This window comes from Barbus barbus (genome assembly GCF_936440315.1).
Source record: "Barbus barbus genome assembly, chromosome: 41".
In the NCBI taxonomy this organism is placed as follows: domain Eukaryota; kingdom Metazoa; phylum Chordata; class Actinopteri; order Cypriniformes; family Cyprinidae; genus Barbus; species Barbus barbus.
The window spans coordinates 12,980,420-13,003,896 of record NC_136719.1 but is presented as its reverse complement, the minus strand read 5'-3'; the positions used below and the strand labels follow the sequence as shown (position 1 = coordinate 13,003,896).

The 23,477-nt window shown below is 36.5% G+C and overlaps 2 protein-coding genes across 2 annotated transcripts in view; both read left to right on the top strand.

The window, feature by feature from the left end:
* LOC306860725 (ephrin type-B receptor 2-like) overlaps nucleotides 1-6,825 on the top strand; it is a gene marked incomplete at both ends in the record, with an annotated part of 65,281 nt that extends 58,456 nt beyond the window's left edge. Inside the window, 9 exons of the mRNA XM_079402567.1 lie at nucleotides 108-216; nucleotides 371-435; nucleotides 889-1,011; nucleotides 1,334-1,581; nucleotides 2,722-2,937; nucleotides 3,039-3,188; nucleotides 3,399-3,592; nucleotides 6,364-6,519; nucleotides 6,717-6,825. Coding sequence (XP_079258693.1) covers nucleotides 108-216; nucleotides 371-435; nucleotides 889-1,011; nucleotides 1,334-1,581; nucleotides 2,722-2,937; nucleotides 3,039-3,188; nucleotides 3,399-3,592; nucleotides 6,364-6,519; nucleotides 6,717-6,825 — 1,370 coding nt within the window. The remainder of the gene's footprint in view (nucleotides 1-107; nucleotides 217-370; nucleotides 436-888; nucleotides 1,012-1,333; nucleotides 1,582-2,721; nucleotides 2,938-3,038; nucleotides 3,189-3,398; nucleotides 3,593-6,363; nucleotides 6,520-6,716) is intronic.
* A 5,316-nt stretch (nucleotides 6,826-12,141) lies between these two features.
* On the top strand, nucleotides 12,142-21,129 carry LOC306860396 (leucine-rich repeat-containing protein 38-like). The gene is made up of 3 exons (XM_079402070.1): nucleotides 12,142-12,303; nucleotides 12,535-13,946; nucleotides 20,026-21,129. Exons 2-3 carry the CDS (start codon nucleotides 13,319-13,321, stop codon nucleotides 20,268-20,270), a joined length of 873 nt encoding a protein of 290 aa, XP_079258196.1. The 5' UTR covers nucleotides 12,142-12,303; nucleotides 12,535-13,318; the 3' UTR covers nucleotides 20,271-21,129.
* The last annotated feature ends 2,348 nt before the right edge of the window (nucleotides 21,130-23,477 follow it).

Below are 23,477 nucleotides of genomic sequence, written 5' to 3'. Positions count from 1 at the left end.
GACTTTTTTCCCCCAAAATAAATGTTGTAGCCTTTTTTTGTGATTAAAAAAATCACAAAAGCACAAGAACTGATCTGATTTTGTGTCCACCATGTGTACATCTGAAGAGGAGTACAACTCCAACCTGCAGGAGAAACTGCCCCTCATAATCGGCTCTGCTGCTGCTGGTGTTGTTTTTCTCATCGCTGTGGTTGTGCTCATTATTGTCTGTAATCGGTGAGTCTGTTGCTTACCATGACCTGGAATAGATTACACAAAACTGAACAGATGTTTGATTTCCTCTTTCACTTATAAACTAAGAAATCGTGTTTCAAAGTAGCCCCCTTTTTTCTGATTTTTTTTTCTTCTTTTCCTGTTGGGGTCTCATCAGGAGAGGCAGTGACAGGACAGAATCTGAATACACAGACAAGCTTCAGCATTACACCAGCGGCCACAGTGAGTAAACCATTCAGCGACTTTATAATATTTAATTTGTGCTTATAATATTTACTTGATCTTTTTAAACAAGGCTCAAGTCAATAAATGAAAACAGCAGACTGCTGCACAGCACATATAAACATAACGTTTAAACCACTGCACAACTTTACTTACAATTTGAAGATTTTACCACACAATACCACACTATGAACTGTAGTGTATTGAAATGGTTCATATGATATTGGTAAAATGTGCTAGTTTACTCAGCATGTGCTGTACATGCACAAACCATAATTCATTTTTACTTCATTTCCACCCCCAAAAGCGGTTAAGTTTGTGATCTGATTTAAGTGAAATTTCAAGTTTTTTCCCACCCCATCTTTTAAGAATAATTGATATGTAATTTTTACAGTATAGGCAATATACTGTATTTCTAGTGCATACACTGCAGCTCCTGTTTCTTTTTCCAAGTGTCTCCAGGAATGAAGATCTACATTGATCCTTTCACATATGAGGATCCCAATGAGGCAGTGCGCGAGTTCGCCAAAGAAATAGATGTGACCTGTGTGAAAATTGAGCAAGTCATTGGTGCAGGTGAATGTCACTTTTCACGTAAATTAGGAATACTTTAATATGCATAGATTTAATTGCATAGAGTACTGATTTGTAGTCTAACCAACATCTTTGCATCTCATCTAGTTAGTCGAGTATATAACCACATCAAGCGTTAATTAGAAAGCAGCTGCAATCGAGCAAAAGCCTGGAGCTTTTAATGTTCTCATACCTTTAATTATTGTTAAAGGAGCAACACAGTTTTAGTAAACCAGGCTGCTAATTTAATTATTTTCATCTAATTGAATTATAAATTACTTTTCCTGAGGTGGAATCAACTGGTCTTAATGGTTGAACTTTTTAGGTGAGTTTGGAGAGGTATGCAGTGGTAATCTCAGGCTTCCTGGGAAGAGGGAGATTCTGGTGGCCATTAAGACTCTGAAATCAGGCTACACGGAGAAGCAGCGGCGGGACTTCCTGAGCGAAGCCAGCATCATGGGGCAGTTTGACCATCCCAACATCATCCACCTGGAAGGAGTGGTGACCAAGAGCACTCCAGTAATGATCATCACTGAATTCATGGAAAACGGATCACTGGACTCCTTCCTTCGGGTAAGTTTTGCAGTGTAGCTGCAAGAAAATTAGAACAGCAACATGCGCTTAAATTTTGTCAGTTGTCTTGGACTTACTGACACCTAGTGGCGTGGAAGCAGTATCATGCAAAAAATGTTTTTAGCTACTGATGCCATTTTTGAAATGAAGAGTTTATTTGGGAAAACAGAGAACTCTGTTGTTTTTCAATGTTTTTTCATTGTGCATTCCAATTAATATCAATCAAACTGCAATTGGGTTATTTTGATTAGGTTAATAAATAACTAAAAAACACAGCTAATAACACAATAAAACACAGTAAAAACATGATAATATAAGTTATCTGTTTTTGGAAAAAAAACTCTTCAAATGCTGTTTTCACAGTTAACCATTATTAATTTGTTTCACAAGTAAAATTGTCCAATGGCAGTAAAATTCGGCTGTTTATGTAATCTCAACACACCTGCCACCAAGAGGTGACCCGCTCTATGTAGAATATAATAGATTTTATATAATATGGCTATTTTATTTAAGTATACATGAAAAAAAAACTTGAAACTGAATGGAAAGTTTAAAAGAAATTGAAAGAGAAATCATTTGTAACATTATAAATCTTTACTATTGCTTTTGACAAGTTTAATGCATCCTTGCTGAAAAAAAAGCATTATTTCTAAAACCCAAGAAATTAATTAAACCCAATTTTTTTAACTGTAGTGGTTTTTTTAAGTGCAAAAAATTGAGTGCACCTTTAATTAGGCTGCACCTGCAATTGAATCATGATCACATGCTACATCGGGTTTTAACTTTAAATTTAGATTTTTTTTTTTTTGTCCTAAAATCAATTTATTTAAGCTTTTTATTTCACAGTGTGTGATGGCACTTGTCCTTGTGCTGCTTTTAACTGACCCAGGATCCCATTGGGCAGGGCCCAGATGTGTCTGCCGAGAGGCACAGCTGGACTGAAGTCCAGATGTTTCGCCACAAGATTGTGACACAAGCTCACAGAACAAATATGTTTTGTTAGAAAGGCTGATTTTAAAATGTTAGAAATGTTTTTTTTCCTTAATCCAGAGAAGAAACGTGTATCCTCTGTCTTAAACACATAATTTGATTATATTTTAATATATTTCATATTTCTGTATTCTCTGTATGACATCTCAGCAAAATGATGGCCAGTTCACTGTCATCCAGTTGGTTGGCATGCTGCGTGGCATTGCAGCTGGCATGAAGTACCTCTGTGACATGAACTACGTACATCGTGATCTGGCTGCCCGCAACATCCTGGTTAACAGCAATCTAGTCTGCAAAGTATCCGATTTTGGGCTTTCTCGCTTTTTGGAAGATGACACGTCAGATCCTACATACACAAGCGCTCTGGTGAGTGTGTGTTTAATGGGTCATGTGGCCTAATGCTGTGTGGCAGCACCTAATACTTCATGCTAATGAAATATTCCTAACTAAATTCAATGTCCACACAGGGAGGGAAAATTCCAATACGATGGACTGCTCCCGAGGCCATTCAATACAGGAAGTTCACATCCTCAAGTGATGTGTGGAGCTATGGGATCGTAATGTGGGAGGTCATGTCCTATGGAGAGCGACCTTACTGGGACATGAGCAATCAAGATGTATGAAATCAATTCTTATATATTGATGATTATAGATGATAGTTTTCATCAAGCTTTTTTCATGAAGAGCTGGATAAGAATGTCCCCTAGTGGACAAGCAATGTCATTAAACACCATATGAAAGTGCATAAAATGTTTATTGTATTATTATATTAATGTATTATTCGGTATAACATGCTTAATAAGTAATTTATCTTCCCATAAATCCAGGTAATAAATGCTATTGAACAGGATTATAGGTTACCTCCACCTATGGACTGTCCAAATGCACTGCACCAACTAATGTTGGACTGCTGGCAGAAGGACCGAAACAACCGTCCGAAATTCAGTCAGATTGTTAACACTCTGGATAAAATGATCCGTAATCCTGGTAGCCTGAAGGCCACCACCCCTCCCTCTTCAGGGTAAGAGATTTTATTCTGGGTCAACACAGACTAGACGGGGGCAGCAAGTATTGCGCACTGAATTATATTCAGTTCATTAGTCTGAACTGTATAATCATTAAAAAAACATATACACACACACATACATATCATACATAAACACATACTGAATTTATAGTGCCCTCTAAAAGTATTGGAACAGTAAAGACAAAATTGCTCTGTTGGCTGTGGAGTCGAGACATTTGCAAATATGATTTAAAAGATGAATATGAGACAAAACTACAGAATGTCACATTTTATTATTAGCCGTTTCAACACATGTTTTACCAAATAAAAAGAACAGTTCATCCCACTCATTGATGTGAGCATACGTATTGAGACAGTTGAACATAAGGCAGATATAAAAGATTAAAAGTTATTATTTAGTTACAGATCCCTTGCGCACAATCACAGCAGTGAGTCTGTGACCCGTAGACATCACCAGACTCTTGGTCTCATCCTTTGAAATACTTTTCCCAGCCTTTAATGCAGCCATTTCCAATTGTTGCTTGTTTTGGGGAGTTAACTCTCCTCTTCAGCTGGTGAAATTCATGTTCAATCAGATTTAAATCTGGAGATTGACTTGGGCAATCTAAGACTTTCCATTTCTTTGCCCTTATAAACTCCTTGACTGAACTGGCAGGGTGTTTTTGGGTCATTGTCCTGATGCAATATGAAGCACTTCCCAATGAATCTGGAGGCATTTTCTTGAATATTGGTAGGCAAGATGGTTTTGTACTCTTCCAAATTCATTCTGCTACTGTCATCATACATTAAGTCATCAGTAAAGTTGAGAGGCCTGTTCCAGAGGCAGCCATGCATGCCCATGCCATGACACCACCTCCACCATGCTTTACAGATGAGTCTGTATGCATGGGATCTTTTGCAGTTCCCTTTTTTTCTCCACATTTTTGCTTTCCCATCACTTAGATAAAGGTTCATCTTTGTCTCATCGGTCCATAAACACAGTTCCCAAACTCTTCTGGCTCACCTTTGTGCTTTTTTGCAAATTCTAATCTTGCCTTTCTATTTTTGGTGCTGGTCAGAGGTTTGCATCTTGCTGTGTAGCATCTGTAATTCTGTGTCAAAGTCTCCTGAGGACAGTAGATTGTCAGAGCATCACCCCAGCTTTCTGGAAGTTGTTGGTGATTTTACAGACACGTCTTTTAGGATTAATTTTCACTGCTTTTATGATTTGACTGTCATCAACTACTGTTGTTTTCTCAGATGATCAGGTCGTTGTTGGTTGCTGGTGTCGCTGGTGGTTTCCAAACTCTTAATTTCTCCATGCCCTTTGTTTCTGCTATAGCTCTAACTGACTTCCTCTTTTCTTTTAGCATCCAAATTGCTTGCTTTTCTCTCGAAGTCAGCTCCCTCATCTTCATCCTGGTTTGTGTGTTTCATCATCGAATGCATGATTCAGAATACAGAAGTAATGGATATAACTGATACGACACATTCCCTGCTTTTAATATCTGAAGAATTAATGCAACAGGACACAGCTGATCATTTAGAAAGACCTGTGAGGCAACCGTTCCAATACTTATGCTCACATCAGATAGAGGGATGAAACTCTAAAAGTGCTGAACACATAGATGTAAAACATCTATGTGTTGAATCACCCAATAATAAAATGTGACATTCTGTAGTTTTGTCTCATATTCATCTTTAAATCATATTTGTAAATGTCTCGACTCCACAGCCAACAGAGCAATTTTGTCTTTACTGTTCCAATACTTTTAGAGGGCACTATAAATTTAGTATGTGTTTAACTGTTCAGGACAAACAAGGGACTCATGAACAACAATCACTAAACAAAAAAAACACAGATTTGGATCGTTCAGGTAACAACACAGTATTAAGAATCAAGTGTATGTAAACATTTTTATAAATTCAATTATTTTCACTTGTGGATCTTTTATGTGAAATATCTTATTCAGGTCAGTACTAAATAAACAATAACATGCATTTGGTATAATCCCTCTTATTTTGGTAAAATAATTAACATTATATATATATATATATATATATATATATATATATATATATATATATATATATATATATATATATATATATATATATATATATATATATATATATATATATATATATATATATATATATAAACGTTTAGATATAGATAAGTTTAGATATATTGTTTATACAGAAAATGACCAATTTATAATTTTTAAATTAAATATTAAATTGAATTACAAATACAGAATATATAATGCATAATACACATAATATAATATTATACATAATATTATAATACATAATATATAGTATATAATACACAAATACACAGTATAAAAAAATATATATATTTTATGTATTATCATTTGTTAATTAATCAAAAAACTTTTCAGTTTAGATATATTGTTTATACAGAAAATTACCAATTCATCATTTTTATATTAAATTATATAATATATAATTTATACAAATCAGAATATTAGAATGATTTCTGAAGGATTCTGTGGCACTGAAGACTGGAGTAAAGACTGCTGAAAATTCACGGGAATACATTTGTAAAATATAATAAAATAGAAAACTGTTATTTTAAATTGTATTAATATTGAACAATATTGCTGATTTGAGTGCATGTTACAGATGTAGTTTGTCATTTTTAATTTGTTCAACTGGGTCAGGTGGTGTTAGATTTTTTTAAATAATTTAGCAGAATCCATTTTTGGAATACTCATGATTTAAGTCCCATATGTGATGTTGATTCTGTGGGTGTTTTACAGCGTACATCTACCTCTGCTGGACCGCAGCACACCAGACTTCTCCAGCTTCAGCTCAGTGGATGAATGGCTGGACGCCATCAAAATGGGCCAGTACAAAGACAACTTTGCCAATGAAGACCTCACTACCTTTGAAGCCGTGTCTCAGATGACTATGGAGTATGTTTTCGCTATCTTTCATACAGCTCAGCAGATTCAAATCGATCCTTTTCATTACTAAGTTACAGAACCAGATGCTATAACCAGAAACCTATTGCTGTAAATTTGATTGATAGTCTTGTCTGCTTAGATCAGCCTTTGACTGTGACAAAGACAAATGCAGTCGCTTCTCTGACACCCTCTTTCTGTCGTCACAGTGACATTCTGAGGGTGGGAGTCACACTAGCAGGCCACCAGAAGAAGATTCTCAACAGTGTGCAGATGATGCGAGCCCAAATGAACCAGATCCAGTCAGTGGAGGTTTGATTCTTAAGAGTGGAGGATGGAACAAGCCTGTGCACACCAGACCCCTGTGGACCCTCTCACAGAAAGACGTCCCCCTCAGCGAGCCCTGCGTCCAGAGCCCAGCAGTAGTCACTTTCTCTGGGGATGATCAAGAACAGATCCCAGCAAGACCGCTATGGTCTCGATACAGCACCAGCACACTGAAGGCAAGCTGTAGTCTTTGCAATGGCCAAAATTATCCATAAATGTACTCTGGCTGCATTTACATGCAAGTTTATGTTCCAGTATTATCTCTGACTTTGCAGTATTTCTAATAAACCACATAAAAGCCTCTCATGTTGGTATATCTATTGTTTAATAGACATTTAAAAATACATTTCTAATTTAAGGTGGTGGCCTCATTAAATATACGCTTTGCCTTTTGTATGTAAATTCCTTGCTCTAAGCAGCTTTCTCTATTGTTACATTATGAAATGTACTATCGATTACCTGCAAATCACCTGCCGAGTAACTCATTTTGCTAAAGTCTATTAGTTCTAAAATCAACAACTGTAAATATTTCTGAGCACCTTCTGGGTCCATTAAAAAGTATTTATAAAGTCCACCCATTACAATTCAAACATTAGAAGAATATGTCACAGTTCACAGAATAAAATGCAGTCACCTTTTTATGATAGTGTTATATTGGGTATAAATGTATTCCATATGCAGAATAAATGGGTTGAAAAGGTTGTTCATGCATGTAAATGTAGCCACTTACACATTATGTTGGCTGTTAGTTTTTTGGGGGGTAAATCTGCAATCTCATTAAATGAGATTAAATCAGATTTTGATTATATAGAGCCCCTTTACTCTTTGAAATTATTTGGTTCTCAAATATATTCACCAGAAATGTATTGACAGGAACATTTAAAATGTAAAAATTTGTTTTGGTGTGCATCTGAAATGGACAATGGACTAATAGCAAGATAAAAAGGAGAAACAATTACACATGTGATGCTCATGTATGATGAGGAATGATCCATGTGATGGATCTTGTGCTGACAGAATTTGTCAATGTGAGGACTATAGAACTGTGAATAGTTGGCAAAGCAACCAGTACTGGTTCAGTATGTTTTTTTGTTGTTGTTTTTTTTTTTGTACAAAGTAATGTGATATTTTTTTATTTTCTTCATGAGTTTTATTTATTTGTTTTATACTTTTTAACACCAATACTTTCTAATTAACCATATAATCATGCACTGGTGTTCTTGTCACATATCGAAAGCACTTCATGTGCTGATTTCCTCACAGAGCCTGCCGACAGAATATAATGCCGGATTTAATTTGATGTTTATTTTTCATCCCAATAGTAAGTGTCCCTAAGTATTCATTTTTCATCAAAATAAAAATTACCCCCCCGCCCCACACACACACACACACATTTTTCTTTCAATATTTTAACAGTTTCTTGTATTTATGTATATGTATACATATATAATTATGTGTGTATATATACATGCTGGCACTTCATAAATAGGGTACAATTTGCTGTCCAATTACTTCTTTTTTTTTTAAGCATTAGAGGCACTAATCCCATGTTTTTGTTGTAAGAATTATTAGATGTTTGACAAGCTATTATCCAACATAAGATTAGCATAAAAATAGCTAGATTTGAACACTTTAAATGTCCTTGTCTCCCCCTTGAAATCTGGATTTGGCCTGTCCAACTTCATTTTCGGGCTTATTTTGTACTCTATTTGTAGAAGTTTTGCTGTCCACATGAAATAGTATTACGTTCTTGCCACAATTGAAGCACTGCACAAACAAAAAGCAGCTTATGAAATTAAAGAAAGAGATTAAAAGAGGGAAACCTAAAGACACATTAGAAAAGACTTATTGAAGGATATGCTTTATGAATTATGAATTTTAACATCAGTATGCTCTCTTATTTGTATATTTTTGTGCAGTTTATCTGAATTATAGTGGTGTGGCAAAGGACCATACATTTCTTTTTAGATCTTTGATGCATTAAACTTCATGACATATTCATAATTATTGTAAAGTACTTTGCAAAATACATGCTTGCTTGTTTGTTGTTTTCAGTATATACAGTGTTGGTTAATAAGCAGTTCTAGTCTGTTGCTCTTCCTGGAGCACGGCACATTTGTAACCCAAAATAGTTGTTGAGTTGACACTTTGACACTGTGACACTGTCTCTCTAAAGTGAATGTGCTTCCTATCAACTTGTTGACTGGTCTTCCACGTCTTAACACTTTACACTTGTATAGAAATACTCTTGTTCACTTATTAGGTCTGAGTCTCACGTATTTTTGTTTCACTCTCTCGCTCAGCACTAACACCTCTTTTACCGACCTTTGCTTGTTTTCCTCCGTAGGCATACTAACTTTTAATGTGAAACAGGCTGCTTTGTCTTTTGTACAAGCTTTGCCTGACAAACTCATAACTGTTAATAGTTATGTTCTGCAATATTTAGTTAAATATGCCCATATCTATATTCCATGCTTTCATTTTATATTTAAACTGCATATTTTTTTCATAGTGTTGGGCAAATTTCTATAGTAAAATGTAAACTGAAAGTGCAATGTTTTGTTAGCAACATCATTTATTATTGCAAAACCATTTCTTCTTTCCCTTTTAATTGAAACTTTAACAATTCACGAAAGCACCAGGAATTAACTTTTATAAAGGGAATAAAAAAAATAATAATAATTTCAGGCTCAGTGGACTGTCATTGTGATTACATTTTTTTTTTTTTTTAAATATGTCATTACCATAATGACAGAACATAAGGTTGTATGAAAAGAATGTACATATGTTAATATATTAGAAAACACCTTTTTTTTTAACCATTTTTAATTATAATGTGGCAAGTTTCACTCTATTCGATAAAAGATCCATTTCTTTGTAGTAAACGCATTACTGTGGATTAGGCCATGTACACACAATAGTATGCACTCACTTTCATCGGTATTGACCCATCATACACACACACTGTACTGTCCACCATGACCACTGTGAGTGCAGCTGGAGGCTCTGGATTTTGTATAAATGTACATTTACTGTAACCCTGTGGATGCTGTTACAGTTAAATAATTTGTAGTATTGCTATTGGTTTATTTTCTATGAAAGAACATTTGTGGCCCGTTATGTTTTTCTTCAATAAAATATGGAGCAAGGGTCAGTGTCATGGGTCTTGTGATAAGTATTTTATTTTTTACAGAATGATTCTAAAGTCTGAATGGTTTATTGTGTGTTGTTTTATTGCTCCAGACCACCAGGGGGAGTTGTAGGCTGCAAAATGGGGTCTGTTAACATGCTTATAAGAAGCATATCTAGCAGCACCACTACTGGAGAAACCACAAAATGTGAAAAAGTTATATCTAAATGTTATTAGTATTTTTTTTAAACAGAACCCATTATTTCTGAATGCTTGACTTTATGCTTTCTATGATTAATGTTTTTGTATTTATTTTTTAACTTTGTTAGATGACTTTTTTTGTCCAAAGTAATGTTTCCATGTTCATCTTGGATTAATGTGCTTCTGCTATGGCATGCTGCTGTGTTATCTTTAAACAAGTTTGTCACAGGCCTCTCAATATTTTGCAGATATTACCCATACTTGATCTGCTCCCAGATCATTTCAGCTTTTTTGAAATGCCACTAATTTGCTATGTTTTTTTCCCTATTCCTTTTATTCTCCTGTAGTTCATTTGGAAAGTGTTTTCTGCAGGCGTGTAAACTCATCCCTCAAAAGCCATCGGCATTTGACCTGCTCTGCCAGCTGAACTAAAGACTTACACCACCTGCCATCTATTAAGCCAGTCTTGTTTTGATGGCATCCTCTACTGTCACCCAGATAGCAAACAAATTCCCGAGCTGTCAATACTCTGTGTATGTGAGTGTGAGAAAAAGAGAGATAGGAATAAGCTTCTCAAGCTGTAGTATTAGAAAGATTAGAAAACCTTGTGCTGTGATCTGGGTGCTTCTGTGTGGAGCCTGAATTCAGACCATCTGTTTTTTGCCAGTTCCATCAGTTCCTTCTAAATTTTCATTCATTAATTCCATTTTGCAGGTGATTTGTGACTATCCCACAAATGGCAGACATGGGGAGTGTTCTGGAAACATTTTTCAACTAATTTGGTGGTGCTAAATGTTTTAGGTAGCTTGCTGGACACTAGTTTTGCACTCATGGTCTTGACAAATAGGGGTCAAGTAAAGTCGCATCAATGGCTAATCTTTGAAACACAATCAAACTGTGTCATGCCCATCTGATAACTGTAGTATCACTTCATTGGCTGCAGTGGACAATGGTGTTTATTTAATCCCAGTGGAATTAGCCACCACAACAAACCACACCAAAAGTACAATGAAATATAAATCCTACTAAATATGTGCCTGTGTAATTCTACATATACCATGGTGCACTTATATCTACATAAATTGAATTTGTCAGTGCTGTTGTGATTGAAAGTGCTTTAATGACTTCGTTTCGTTGATCCCTCATAGTAAGGACTTCGATGCTGTGCATTCAAGTGGGTGTCCTAGTTTTCGAGACATTCATATTTTGTGACTATCGGTGCTTTTTTCCATCATTTATTTTGTGGCCAGTTGTCTCAACATGGCTTAGGTTCAGTAGGGTGACAGTATCTTGCTCTTGGGTATGTTGACGAGGATCATCCGGAGTGAGGGCACAGAATGCACCTGGAAGGAAAGTGTGTCACCGTATTTTATGAGTTCCCCAATTCATATTAATTCATACTAATTATCTAGCCCTAGCCCCGCCCCTATGGGGTTTAGACAAATCGTACAAAAATCGCATGAGAGGTCATACAAGTTTGTACGAATTAGCCACCTTGTAAAATACGTACAAATTGGTTGAGAGACAGTGTTGGCATTTTATTGTCTTGCACGCAAGCCACATTTTCAAATTGCAGTATGTAGCATTACCTTTTGTTTGTGTCCCATTCTCAGCCCAACTGTGTCACAGTATGTTGCTCATGATATTTATCATTTATTCATCTGCCAGGCTTTAATTGTGAATGGAAAATCTGCACGGCTTTCCTGACACTGCCAAATGCCCTACTGAGAAGATATCCTGTACCTACCCTCCTTTGCACTAATGAACCTGACATTTGTTTCTTTTACAGGGACACCGGAGGAAGTAACATTTCAAGCTGATATTTTTCAAAGATGTGCCATATGAAAAAGGTCAAAGGCAAGTCTTTTTTCCCCCCCTGATGATGGCCAGAAAGGTCAAGGTTACAATATGACCTATGGGAGTATTGTGTAATTCCACTGGGCTGTGCCATGCTATTCTCCAGTGCGTGTGATGTAAGAGGAAAGCTGTCTGTGGTCACAGCATGTATTCTATTTGCCTGGAGATTTACAGCAGCACAGGAGTAAACATGAATTCAGAACACAGAGCGACAAAAATAAACAACAACAGCTGGAAAAGCGATGAGTAATGACCGCTTTCATGAGCGCACTGGAGAAGAGGTACTGTCAAAATCTTTTTGTATTCCTCTCAATTCGTATAAAATGTGGTCTTTTTTGAAAACGTTGCGATTTTCAGGATAGCCATTACGTTCAGGACGTAAACAAGTGTGACTGAGTTGTGCAGCTGTGACCAGGTCGGAAGGTTTTGCATGCAATTTTTGATTTGTAGCATGCAATGATCATCTTCACTGAGGTTCACAGTTATTCACAGTCACCATCTCTCACTTTCAGGGCAGTAATCTGTATGCACACAGCCCCATGTTAATCGTCACATCCATCACCATGGCAATGGAGCCAGAATATAAAATTATGCACTATGCCAACTGAATCGGAGGACAACAGAAAAGAAGCCAAATGTGTTGCCGACAAGTCATTAGCCGTTTATCCAGGATGGAATTAGACTTTCAACCACAGCCTTGGGTCAAATGTGCTATGGGCACCACAGTTCAGCTGGCACGCAATCAAGAGCAGAAGCGTATGGACCAAGATACAGAGCAACACGTAGTGTACATTTGAATTAAAGAATCAGAATTCCCTTTCGACTGTGGGTAAACCAAGTGGGCTACACCTCCCCTTCAGTCGTCACACTCTCCTCCCCTCTCCATGTCCCCAGTCTCTGGTTCACTCGTCTCTGTTTACCTCTCTGCTAATCCCTTGCATTGCACGCTCTCTCTCTTCCCCACATTCTCTCGATCGCCGTCTCCCCTCCCCTTTCATGCTCAGAGGCAGCGGGCTGCCACACGACCCACACTGCCTGCTACATGATCTCGTGGAAAACAGCTCCGTGTCTTTGTAGCTGCTTGCTGTTGCTCGAGCCTTTGTAGATTGCAATCTAGGAGACAAGGAAAGATGCCTTCGCGACAACCCTGACTCCTGTCATCTCCAGATGCACCCCTGTCCCCTTTCCTAGTATCTCGCCCCCTGACCCTTTACCCCATCCCCTCTCCTCTACCCCTGTCCAAACCTCCCTCTCTTTATCCCCCCAATCTCCCCTTCACCTCGCACCCTCTTGACAATGTTCTCATGTGTTCGTTGGTTTCAGCCTTTCCTTGCCTTGCTATCCTCTACCTTGTTAACTTGGGGGTACAACTGCCCATCCAGATGCTTGTGTCCAGACCATCACACCGTGGACTGCACAGGTCAAGGACTCACCCGTCTTCCAGACTCCATCCCTTTGGATGTACGGAGACTCCTTCTGTCTAGCAACTGGATTCCCTGGATCCCTTCTGATTTCCTGGTTCTTTACAGTGATTTGGTGTACCTGGATCTGAGAAATAATTCCCTAACCAGGCTGGAGCCTGGGACTCTGAGCACGTCCTCCAGACTGGTCTACCTGGACCTGGGAAGCAACAACCTGACTGAGATCCCCCCGGGAACTTTCGGGGAATCCCGTAGTCTGATCAAGCTACGACTGGGTAACAATCCGTATTTGAATATGGTCAGCAAAGACGCCTTTACGGGCCTCACCTCCTTACGAGAGCTCGAGCTGGAGAGGAATGCCCTTTCTGGCCTGGACATTGGGGTGTTGAGCCAGTTGCCTTCTTTGCGGGTGATACGCCTGGAAGGGAACCCCTGGTTGTGCAATTGCGACTTTGCCAAACTCTTTCTGTGGCTATTGGAGAATCATCATAAGCTCCCAACTGGTAAGCTGCTTAAATCTTGCTTCCCTGATCTGCATGAAATAATGTCATATGTTTTTTTTCATACACAACAGGCCTTTTGAATCACTTTAACCCTCATAGTCTGTGGTGGTTCACCTGTGAAAGATCCCAAAGGGTCAGTAAATCTGAGGGTGAGAAGTGTTGATGCTTTAGATTTACTTTCTGACTAGGACGTACATGTGGGTGGACTGATTTTGTTTGGGATCGAGATGCTTAACAACCCATTGGTTGCTTACAGCTGAGAGACAACGATTTTGAGCCGTCACATTAGCATCATGGGCTAGTAATTCAATTGATTAATGTCTTGAATCTCTCAATCGAAAGTAAAATTTCTAATTATAACACTTGTGATATTACATGCTTCCACTGAATCTTGTGTTTAGCTCAATAATGCACGAGAAAGTTTTCAAACCAAGACAAAGAGGTCAACACACCGTAGGTGATCACTAGAATATGCAAAATATTCTTGTGCATAATTCATGAAACATATGCCACACAACATGTTCCCTAATTTTGTTTCATGTCTTGTCCTCTGTTGACGTTAATTTGAGTGGTAACTAAAGGACGAAATTGAGGGAAATGTACTCCTTGGATTACAGTATCCATTGGTCATTAGGTCACTTACCACTAGTTCAAGGTTAAGGTCAATTTGAGCTCCACAGCTACATCAAATATACCGTATACTGCATGATCCTCACTGTCCCTTAGAAGCACAAGTCACTTTTCTCTCCCTGTGTCTGTTTGAGAGACTAATGTAACATTAGGTTGCAAGTTCCGAACATGTCAATCTAAAAAAATTTGTTTGGGTTTTGGTTGCACATTTATATAATGTATACAAACCAAGTGCTGGAAACATGTGTAGTGGTTTTGTTACACAACAAAACCTTGAAAAAAATTATCTTTGTTTGTGAGGTACCAAAGTGAGTTAATACAAAAATATAAGCATTTCATATTAAAATGAACATTTTAACTTTTGGAAACGTAACCAAATACTTTGAATTGAAGTCTCAATTCACATATTTTTAACATAATTTACTTATCGTCATAGGTGGGAATCTTTGTGATTGGATTAAACTCCATATTAAGGGAAAGATTTGCTTAATCCTCAGACATTTGACGTTTATTTGACTATTTTGTAGCTTATGAGACTGAGATCATATCTGACTGTATTGCATTTTCTATTAGTAACTTCTAAATCACATCATCATTTAATTATAGTCCATTTCCAGAGTAATACTATTAACTGTACCCATTAATTTAACATGAACAGGATGTTTGTTCCTTTGTTAACAGAGACAAAGAAGGTCAGTTGCATTTGTAAACAACACCCTTTCACCCATTCACAAATGTTTGCAGCCTATAGACCTTGCACAGTTGTTTTATGAACGTCACTTCTTCTGTGTAATTTGCAGATTATTAGCAAGATATAAATTGAGTTTACTATTAAATCTTGAAGATAATTATATATGATATATTGGTTAAAAAGCTAAAATGAAAGAAAATAACAATATGAACCTTATTATGGACAAAGTAACACTTCTTTACTTCCAAGCAGGTACTTTAGCTGTTATATTGTTACTGTGTCTTTACTAAGTATATGTCGGTTTAACCAAGGGGGACATGACATTTAGGCAAAACTCTAAATGTTATGGGCAAATATTGCATGTTGAGGCATTGTTTCATTGTGGTCAAAGAATATATACACAATTCTCTACAAGTAATCTTTTTATTGCAACATTTAAATTCAATGTAATAACATTCTGTATTGATGAACAAATACAGGGTAGAATCAAAGGAGTCCATATAGTTTAGAATATGTCAAGATATTTGGGACATTCCAGATATTTAGTATTTATTTACATTTTATATTTGGTGGTCATGTCTACCAAAATTCACATATTATTCAATGTATGTATTTTATCATTCATTTCCTGGCAATTAAACTGTGGTGTTACATAGCTACATAATGCTATAAATGCTGGAATTTAGATAGTTTGAATTGTAACTCAAGAAACAAAAATGACACACAATTTTTGAAATATTATATGAAAAACTCCAACATAATGTAGTCTTTAATTCAGATAGTCCAGGGGCCACTTGTTTGAACTCCCTTACAGCATTGTAATTCTGGCACTTGGGTATGGATGTACACGTTACATCCATTATTCAACCCAACATTGAATGTGATACTGATGATAGCACACTTCTGGCACACTTTCAGTTGCCTGGTAATTGGATATTCAGTCTTTCAGGGGCAACAACCACGATTTCCACCAAATACACTGTTGAGTATGTGAGCAAAGCATGTGAAATGACATACATATATGTGACAGGCACACACACAACTCTTTAAACAACCCTCAAAGGTCAAAGACAGAGCCCGAGAGGTTACCGTGTCATAATATATCACAATTATGGCAACAATTTACCACAAGATTAATGCATGCATTCTTTAACTGTAGCACAAAAAAACAGGATGGATTTTTTCAGGTCTATGGGATTTTGAGCACATCAAATGTATTGAATGAAATCAGCGTAATCTGAATAGAAAGACCTAATGATAATTGGATTCATATATTCATCTGATCTGTATTACACCAAAAGCACAGCTTTGATTCATTTCACTGATGCAAACATAAGAACATGGCAGTGTCTTCCTCGTGTTACACATATGTGGTGACAGCAGGCTAGACGACACTAGTCGGCTGACTGAGCTTGTGGCCGCTATGAGAATTTTCTAAATGGGTAAAAGCATGTGCGCGTGTGTTGGGGATTTTGTGATTTTCGCTCTGGGGGATCTCCAGTGTAAAACACTGAAGCTCTGGCGTGATAAAACATTAGATGAGCTCGCAGAGCTAGGCAAACGGCCACGTGACAGACCCAACAAAGGAGGCTGAGGTCACTGAATCCCCTGCATGTGGAAAACCCCTTCTGGATGGAGTGACTCATCCGCACTTACTGCCTCACACATTTGATGATGATGTCAACTGACTTTGGCCAATGACATGAACAAACATGGTGGCATTGTGTTATGACACAGAGGGTTTATATTGATGAGAATGCCATTTCTTATTATTTTACATTCCAGTTTCTCTCTTCCAAAGCGCAAACGGCTACACAGAATCACAAGGGGTTTTGAGCGTGAATGCAATTAGAGGAGAGATGGGGCAGCGGAGCTCTGCCGCTCTGTTGTGTCTGTCTGTCAGCGTGGCTGTATTACGTAGGCGTTGTTCCACTTCAAATCTGTCATCTGGTGTCCACTGATCACACGGCTGAAAGGAGGTTAAACCTCCCTCTGTGAAAATCGAAATACACACCAACAAGGAATATTTCACAAATTTTTCACAGAAAGAGAGGGAAAAAAAGAAAAACTAAATTGGAAAGCATCCCATCTCGCGTCTCATCTTTCTGTTATGTAACAGGAGTTTTTTGAGTCATAGCTGCAGTGTTATTGCTAGATACAAAAATTTCCAAGTAATAATACCACTATTCTATAGTAGGGCATATTTCTGTATACTGATTATTATAATATGTTTATTTATTTCTGTAACATTTTATTTAATAATAATTCTTATAGATGCCTTTTTTAAACCTGATCTCAAACAGATGTGTCAGTCTCATAAGCACTTTGTTTTCCAGTGCAAATCAAGCATGAATTTGGAAAACAAGCTCATTCTAGGTGTAGCTCAGCTATCAGAAAGGCACTTGACTATAGTGGCACTGAGTGCTAGTGCACATGTTTAAATGGAGTATATAGCCTTGAGTTTTGAGTGTGTGTTAATGAAGTCTGTTTGCTCATTTATTATCCTTTGAAGCGATACGCTGTCTGGATATGTGACCATCAAATGGCCTTTAAAGAGCTGAACAAAAAGAAATTAAATGGGAAGTATAAACTGAAGAGGGAAATAAAAAATGAATTAAAAAAAAAAAAAACAGATGAACTTTCCATTAGCAATTTTTAGTTTTTGCTCACAAAGTATGTATTTATTTGATCAAAATACTGCAAAACCTAATATTACATTCAAATAACTGTTCTCTTTTAATATATTACAAAATGTTACTTATTCCTGTGAATTTTCAGCAGTCATTAATCTTTAGCATTACCTGATCCTTCAGAAATCATTCTAATATGCTGAATTGCTGCTTAAGAAACATTTCTAATCATCTGGGGGGTTTTTTCCTTTGTTTGTTTTTTTTGTGGAAACCATGATACTTTTTTCAGGTTTCTTTGATGAACAGAAAGTTTGAAAGAACAACATTTATTTAGAATCAAAATCTTTTGTAACATTATAAATATCTTTACTGTAGGGGTGGGCGATATGGAAAAAATATCATATCATGATTTTTTTTTATTTTTTGAAATATCACGATTTTATCACGATTCTTTGTCATGTTGGTTTTACAAGTTTACAAGCATTACAGCCAAACTATAAAGACAAAGCCTTTCAAGGTAACAAAAAAAAAAGACATGGCAGATATTTAGGACAAAGTGGGCGAAGATAAAAAGTCTTTGTCATTATTTTATCTTTCTTATTAAAAAATAAGAACAAAGATACACATTACAAATACACACAATATACAAATAAAACAAACAGTGCTTTATTTTCAGGTACAATAGGTGTATTTAGCAGGAGAATTCAATGAAATTGAATGAACAAATATAAAAATAAAACACTAGATAGACTGATTCCTAAAGCAACTGTATTAAAGTTTTTCAGTCAAGATTAGTGAGTGATTTTTCTCTTTGCGTTTTGTTAACGTTAAATGAATAGTTCCCCCAAAAATAAATATTCTGTCATCTGTCTGTCAATTCTGTCATAATGTTTTATTTTTGTACCATCATTTACTCAAAAGTTGTTTTAAACCTGAATGAGTTTCTTTCTTCTGCTGAACATAAATGCTATTTTGAAGAAGGTGGAAAACCAAACAGTTGCTGGTCCTCAGTGACTTCCATAGGATTTTTCTTTCCTATCAAATTCAATGTGGACCAGCAACTGTTTGGTTACCCTCATTCTTCAAAATATCTTATTTTGGGTTCAGCTCACGAAATTAATAGAGGTTTGGAACAACATGTGAGTGAGTAAAGTGTTAGACAGGCTTTTTAGTGCGCGTGCTTCAGGTGTATGCGCTCAGAAAAAACCTACGTCAGACCAGCGCGCGAATTAAACACTTAACCAGCAAGGCGTGTGTGCAAATAATGTACTTTTGCGATCGTGAATAAGTGCAGTGTCCTGTCAGAGTAACTATATCGCTGTATGTCGTGTTGTATAGAATATAGAGACAGAGGCACCAGAACTGTATTTGACATAATGTGTGCTGTAGCACGATACTACCATATTTCTTCAAAAGCAGATCATGGAGACATTTTTATCGTCCACGATCAAAAATCGTCATATCGCACACCCCTACTTTACTGTCACCTTTGATCAATTTACTAAATCCTCTCTGAATATTTTTAAAAAATCGTACTGACCACAAGCTATTTTATGTATACACTTTATTGCTTTATTGAATTGTGCCATGTAGCCTACCTGAAATATCTGTATCATAATTCAGTATATATACTTTATTATACTATAGTATATATACTATTTTTGTGCATATTGGTTTACCGTTGTATCATCATATGATGTGCAATATGCTGAAATTTTGCAGAAAGTGGGTGCTTTGTTCATGATATTGTGCTGCTGAGGATGCTTGTGACATTAGTGACCTGACATGTGAGCTGGTTTGGAAACTCATACAAGTCCAGTAACTGAACACTAGTCATGAGAGACTAAACTGAATGTTCCATGGACTCGTCACCAAAAGATTCAATGTGCCCTTTTTTAATCAAGGCATTCAAATAAAGAGGTCAGATAATGTGAAATAATATTTTTAAGTAATTCTTAATTTTTTTACATAAATGTTCAATTTGCTTTGAAAATATACTTTATCTTTTAGTCCAAAAACACAAAAAGTAAAGTTAAGAAAAATCTAAACTAGATACACCACAAGGTCTTTTCTGAGATTGTATATGTTCAATAATAATTGTTCCCTTCTCTGTCTTTCGCTGTTCCAGGGTTAGATGGTATGGAGTGCTCTCTTCCAGGGGACGGGCGGCAGGTGTCTCTCAGTGTGCTTTCTGAGGACAGTTTCCGGGAGTGTCGGGGATTGCTGACTCTCACTGATTATCTCATAGTCATTTTTTCTGGAATTTGTATTTCGGTGGTAGCCATTATTGCTAGTTTCTTTCTGGCCTCCACTATCCACTGTTTCCAGCGGCTCAAATCCAAAAGGACAGATGAAGAGGAGGCAGAGGACTGAGGGGACTTATTGGACAGAATGGAGATTACGAATTACCCATAATGCACCACACAGTGGAAATCAAGGGATTGGATAAAGAGGTGAAACCCTTATTTCCATGACAAAAGAACCCTGAATTAGGCCCCTGTGTGACTAGGGTGAGGCTGCTAGAGCCATCTCACATCTCACAACCTTCATCCGTGATGCTTGAATGGAGCATCGTGTTTTTTTATACTTGAACACCAATGATCGAATTGAGCCTTAAGACTAAAACTGTTCCTGAAAATGCAGTGTCTCATGCCCCGTATTCAAAAGTGATCAGCATTATATTTTGACATCAAATAGCAACAATGGTCTTTTTATGGAAATGTGCGAGTTAATTAGTATTTTCTACATTTACAGTTATTTTTGGTATTGTGTACATGAAACTTGCTCAGTTTTAGTAAGGTTTAGCTACTTGCACTTTAAAGTACAGATTACATATTGCACACAATCCCAGTGAGCCATACTGTAAGCCATTTTTCATTCAGTAAATCATAATGGCACATCACCAAAGAATTAACATAAAATGAGCATACATTGTGACATACTGTACGTTTTTCATCTAAAAGTTTCAAAACACCAGTCAATTTGGTTTTATTATAAAAATCATAACACAGGTTTGGTTATCGACGACTTCATAAATGTCATGCTCTTAATACGCTTGCTGTAGTTACAGATGGGTCGCAATTATATACTATATATATCAAGTACTCAATCAAGGTATTTTAAAGGCTAAATTAAAAGGGAAATTTTTGTCCTTCATTTTGTCGATTTTGTCTCGTAACATTCTTTCCTTTTTTTATTTTATGACTAAATAAACATTGATGCCAAAGTGTTTAAAAAGATCAATTATTATGCTTTAATCTTTTTTTTCCACACATATTGTACCTGATCCCAAGTGAGTAGCACTCTTTAAATACATTATTATATTATATTCAGTGTTGGGGAGTAACAAGTTACATGTAATGGAGTTACGTAATTTAATTACAAAATAAATGTATCTGTTACAGTTACTTATGAAAATGCTAACAATTACAAAGGGGGTTACAACTAAATATTTTCTCACACACACAATTTGAATTGATATTTTCCCAAATTGCATTGACTGCTCTAAAATATGAGACACAGATGTTTCAGGAGTTTTCATGCTTATTTGATAACTGTTTTAGTTCCTATTTAGGTATGTATATGCTTTATTTTTTTTAAGATTTACATTTTTGTTAATATGTATGTCCCCAAGGCATTGTTAGATGCCAGTGTTTCCTGTCATAGCTATGCAATGATTTGATTTCAACTATCTATTGTTATGATTTTAAATTAGTATATAACCTCCGAATGATCTCAACACAGTGGTGCTAAAGTCTGATTTTTGTGGTGCCTGTTCCATAAAATTACATTTTTATAATCTTAATTCAAGTGAAGGAGGATTTTGAAGTTTAACCAGTAGGACTCAACACTAATTACACTATTTATTACATTTAAAATACGGTAATAACTTGTAATCTGCAACCTATTACATTTCCAAAGTAACCTTTCCAACACTGAATATACTTAATTAACTACACTTTTTAGTGCTCAAATAATTATTAAATTTGTCTCTGAACAAGAAAACTAGTCACATCTAGGCCATATTGTAACTAGATGAAGCTGTCCTGCTTTCTGCCACCATCTCGTGAAAATAACAGTAAGTTCCTGCAGGTGCAGCCAGTGACGTGCTGTATCATTCCTCTTTTTCCTTTGACCTGGAAAGCCTTGTAAGCTCTCAAAGTGCAAAACAAACAATAGAGCAAATGTAGTGCCTTTATATAATCTCATTTTGCTTCTGCTGCACATAGAATTGAGTTTTTTAGGTTGATGCCGGAGGAGGTTTTTGTCTCAATGAAAGCTTTTAAAATTGAGCTTAATGCTGTGGTTGGGAGATATCCATGACTTAGCAACAGTGACATCGGAGTTTTACTCAGGGTCATGAATTTAACAGACGACAGATGAAAGCAAGCGACAGAGAGGTATAGATTGCACAAACATCCCCTTAGATGGAGATGAGAGAGGATGGAAAGCACACAATGCTTTTTTTGTGCTCATTTTGCCTGCTCATTTTCTAGGTGAAAAGTTGAATGAGACCGAGGAAAGATTTTGGCAAAATGAGGCTACAATTCTTCAACATTCAGATCTTCTTGTTGCTATGGTTACGTGTCTGTGGGCCAGTTGTATTGAATTCAGACACCGCTGCTGAGGATGGCTTTGGAATATTTGACTAATCAAGTCTCCTCCTGTCCCTTGCCATTTCTCATTGACTTTTAACCAACTTTCCTCTCCTTAAAATTGACTTGATTTATAGCACGTTCAGCTGTTGTGAAACTAACATTTCTGCTTCTTTCCTTACCATTTACTCCTTTCCTTAGTATGATATAGATGGCCATTAGCTAGAAAATAAATAAGAAGATTAAATATGAAGATTTTTATTAAAAGATTGTAACATTGTAAAACACTAAAACTTAATTTCCTATCAATATTTAATTTGATTAAATGGTGGGGGTCAAAGGTCAATTGAAGAGGAAGCTATATGCCTGGTATGAAGATATGTGTCAAGGCCTGTTTACTTGGACGGACCAAGATTGTTTTACATTCAGGGCAAATGAAACCGATCCTTCAACTGTCCACTCATTATCCAGCGCTGAACTAAGACCTGTGAACGAAACCATGATCCCTGAAAACAAGAGCAGCATGACCCTGCATCCTGATCCTCTTCACTGTTTCTGACACCGATGCTGGTTAGTTTACAGTGGTGAGTGTGATTACAGTATGAAAAGCCTGTCAAGAGTGATTAAAAACAGATACCTTTTGCTCATTTTTGAGGTTTCATGTTCAAAAAAGCATTGCTAACTATTATATATATATATATATATATTAGTGCTGTCAAACGATTAATCGCATCCAAAAGAAAAGTTTTTGTTTACATGATATATGTATGTGTATATGTATATACTATGTATAAATATATTTATAAAATAATTTATACTACGGGGCCGTTGAATGCTTGAATCCGATTGGCTGACGAACGTTCTAAGGTGTGCAATTATTTTCAGGGAAATGCACACTGAAGTAGTTCCAGGTCACCGCATTACATGTCCCATATCACTTCGCCAAATGATTTGCGTTATTTCAAAGATCCTTACAGCCTAAAAC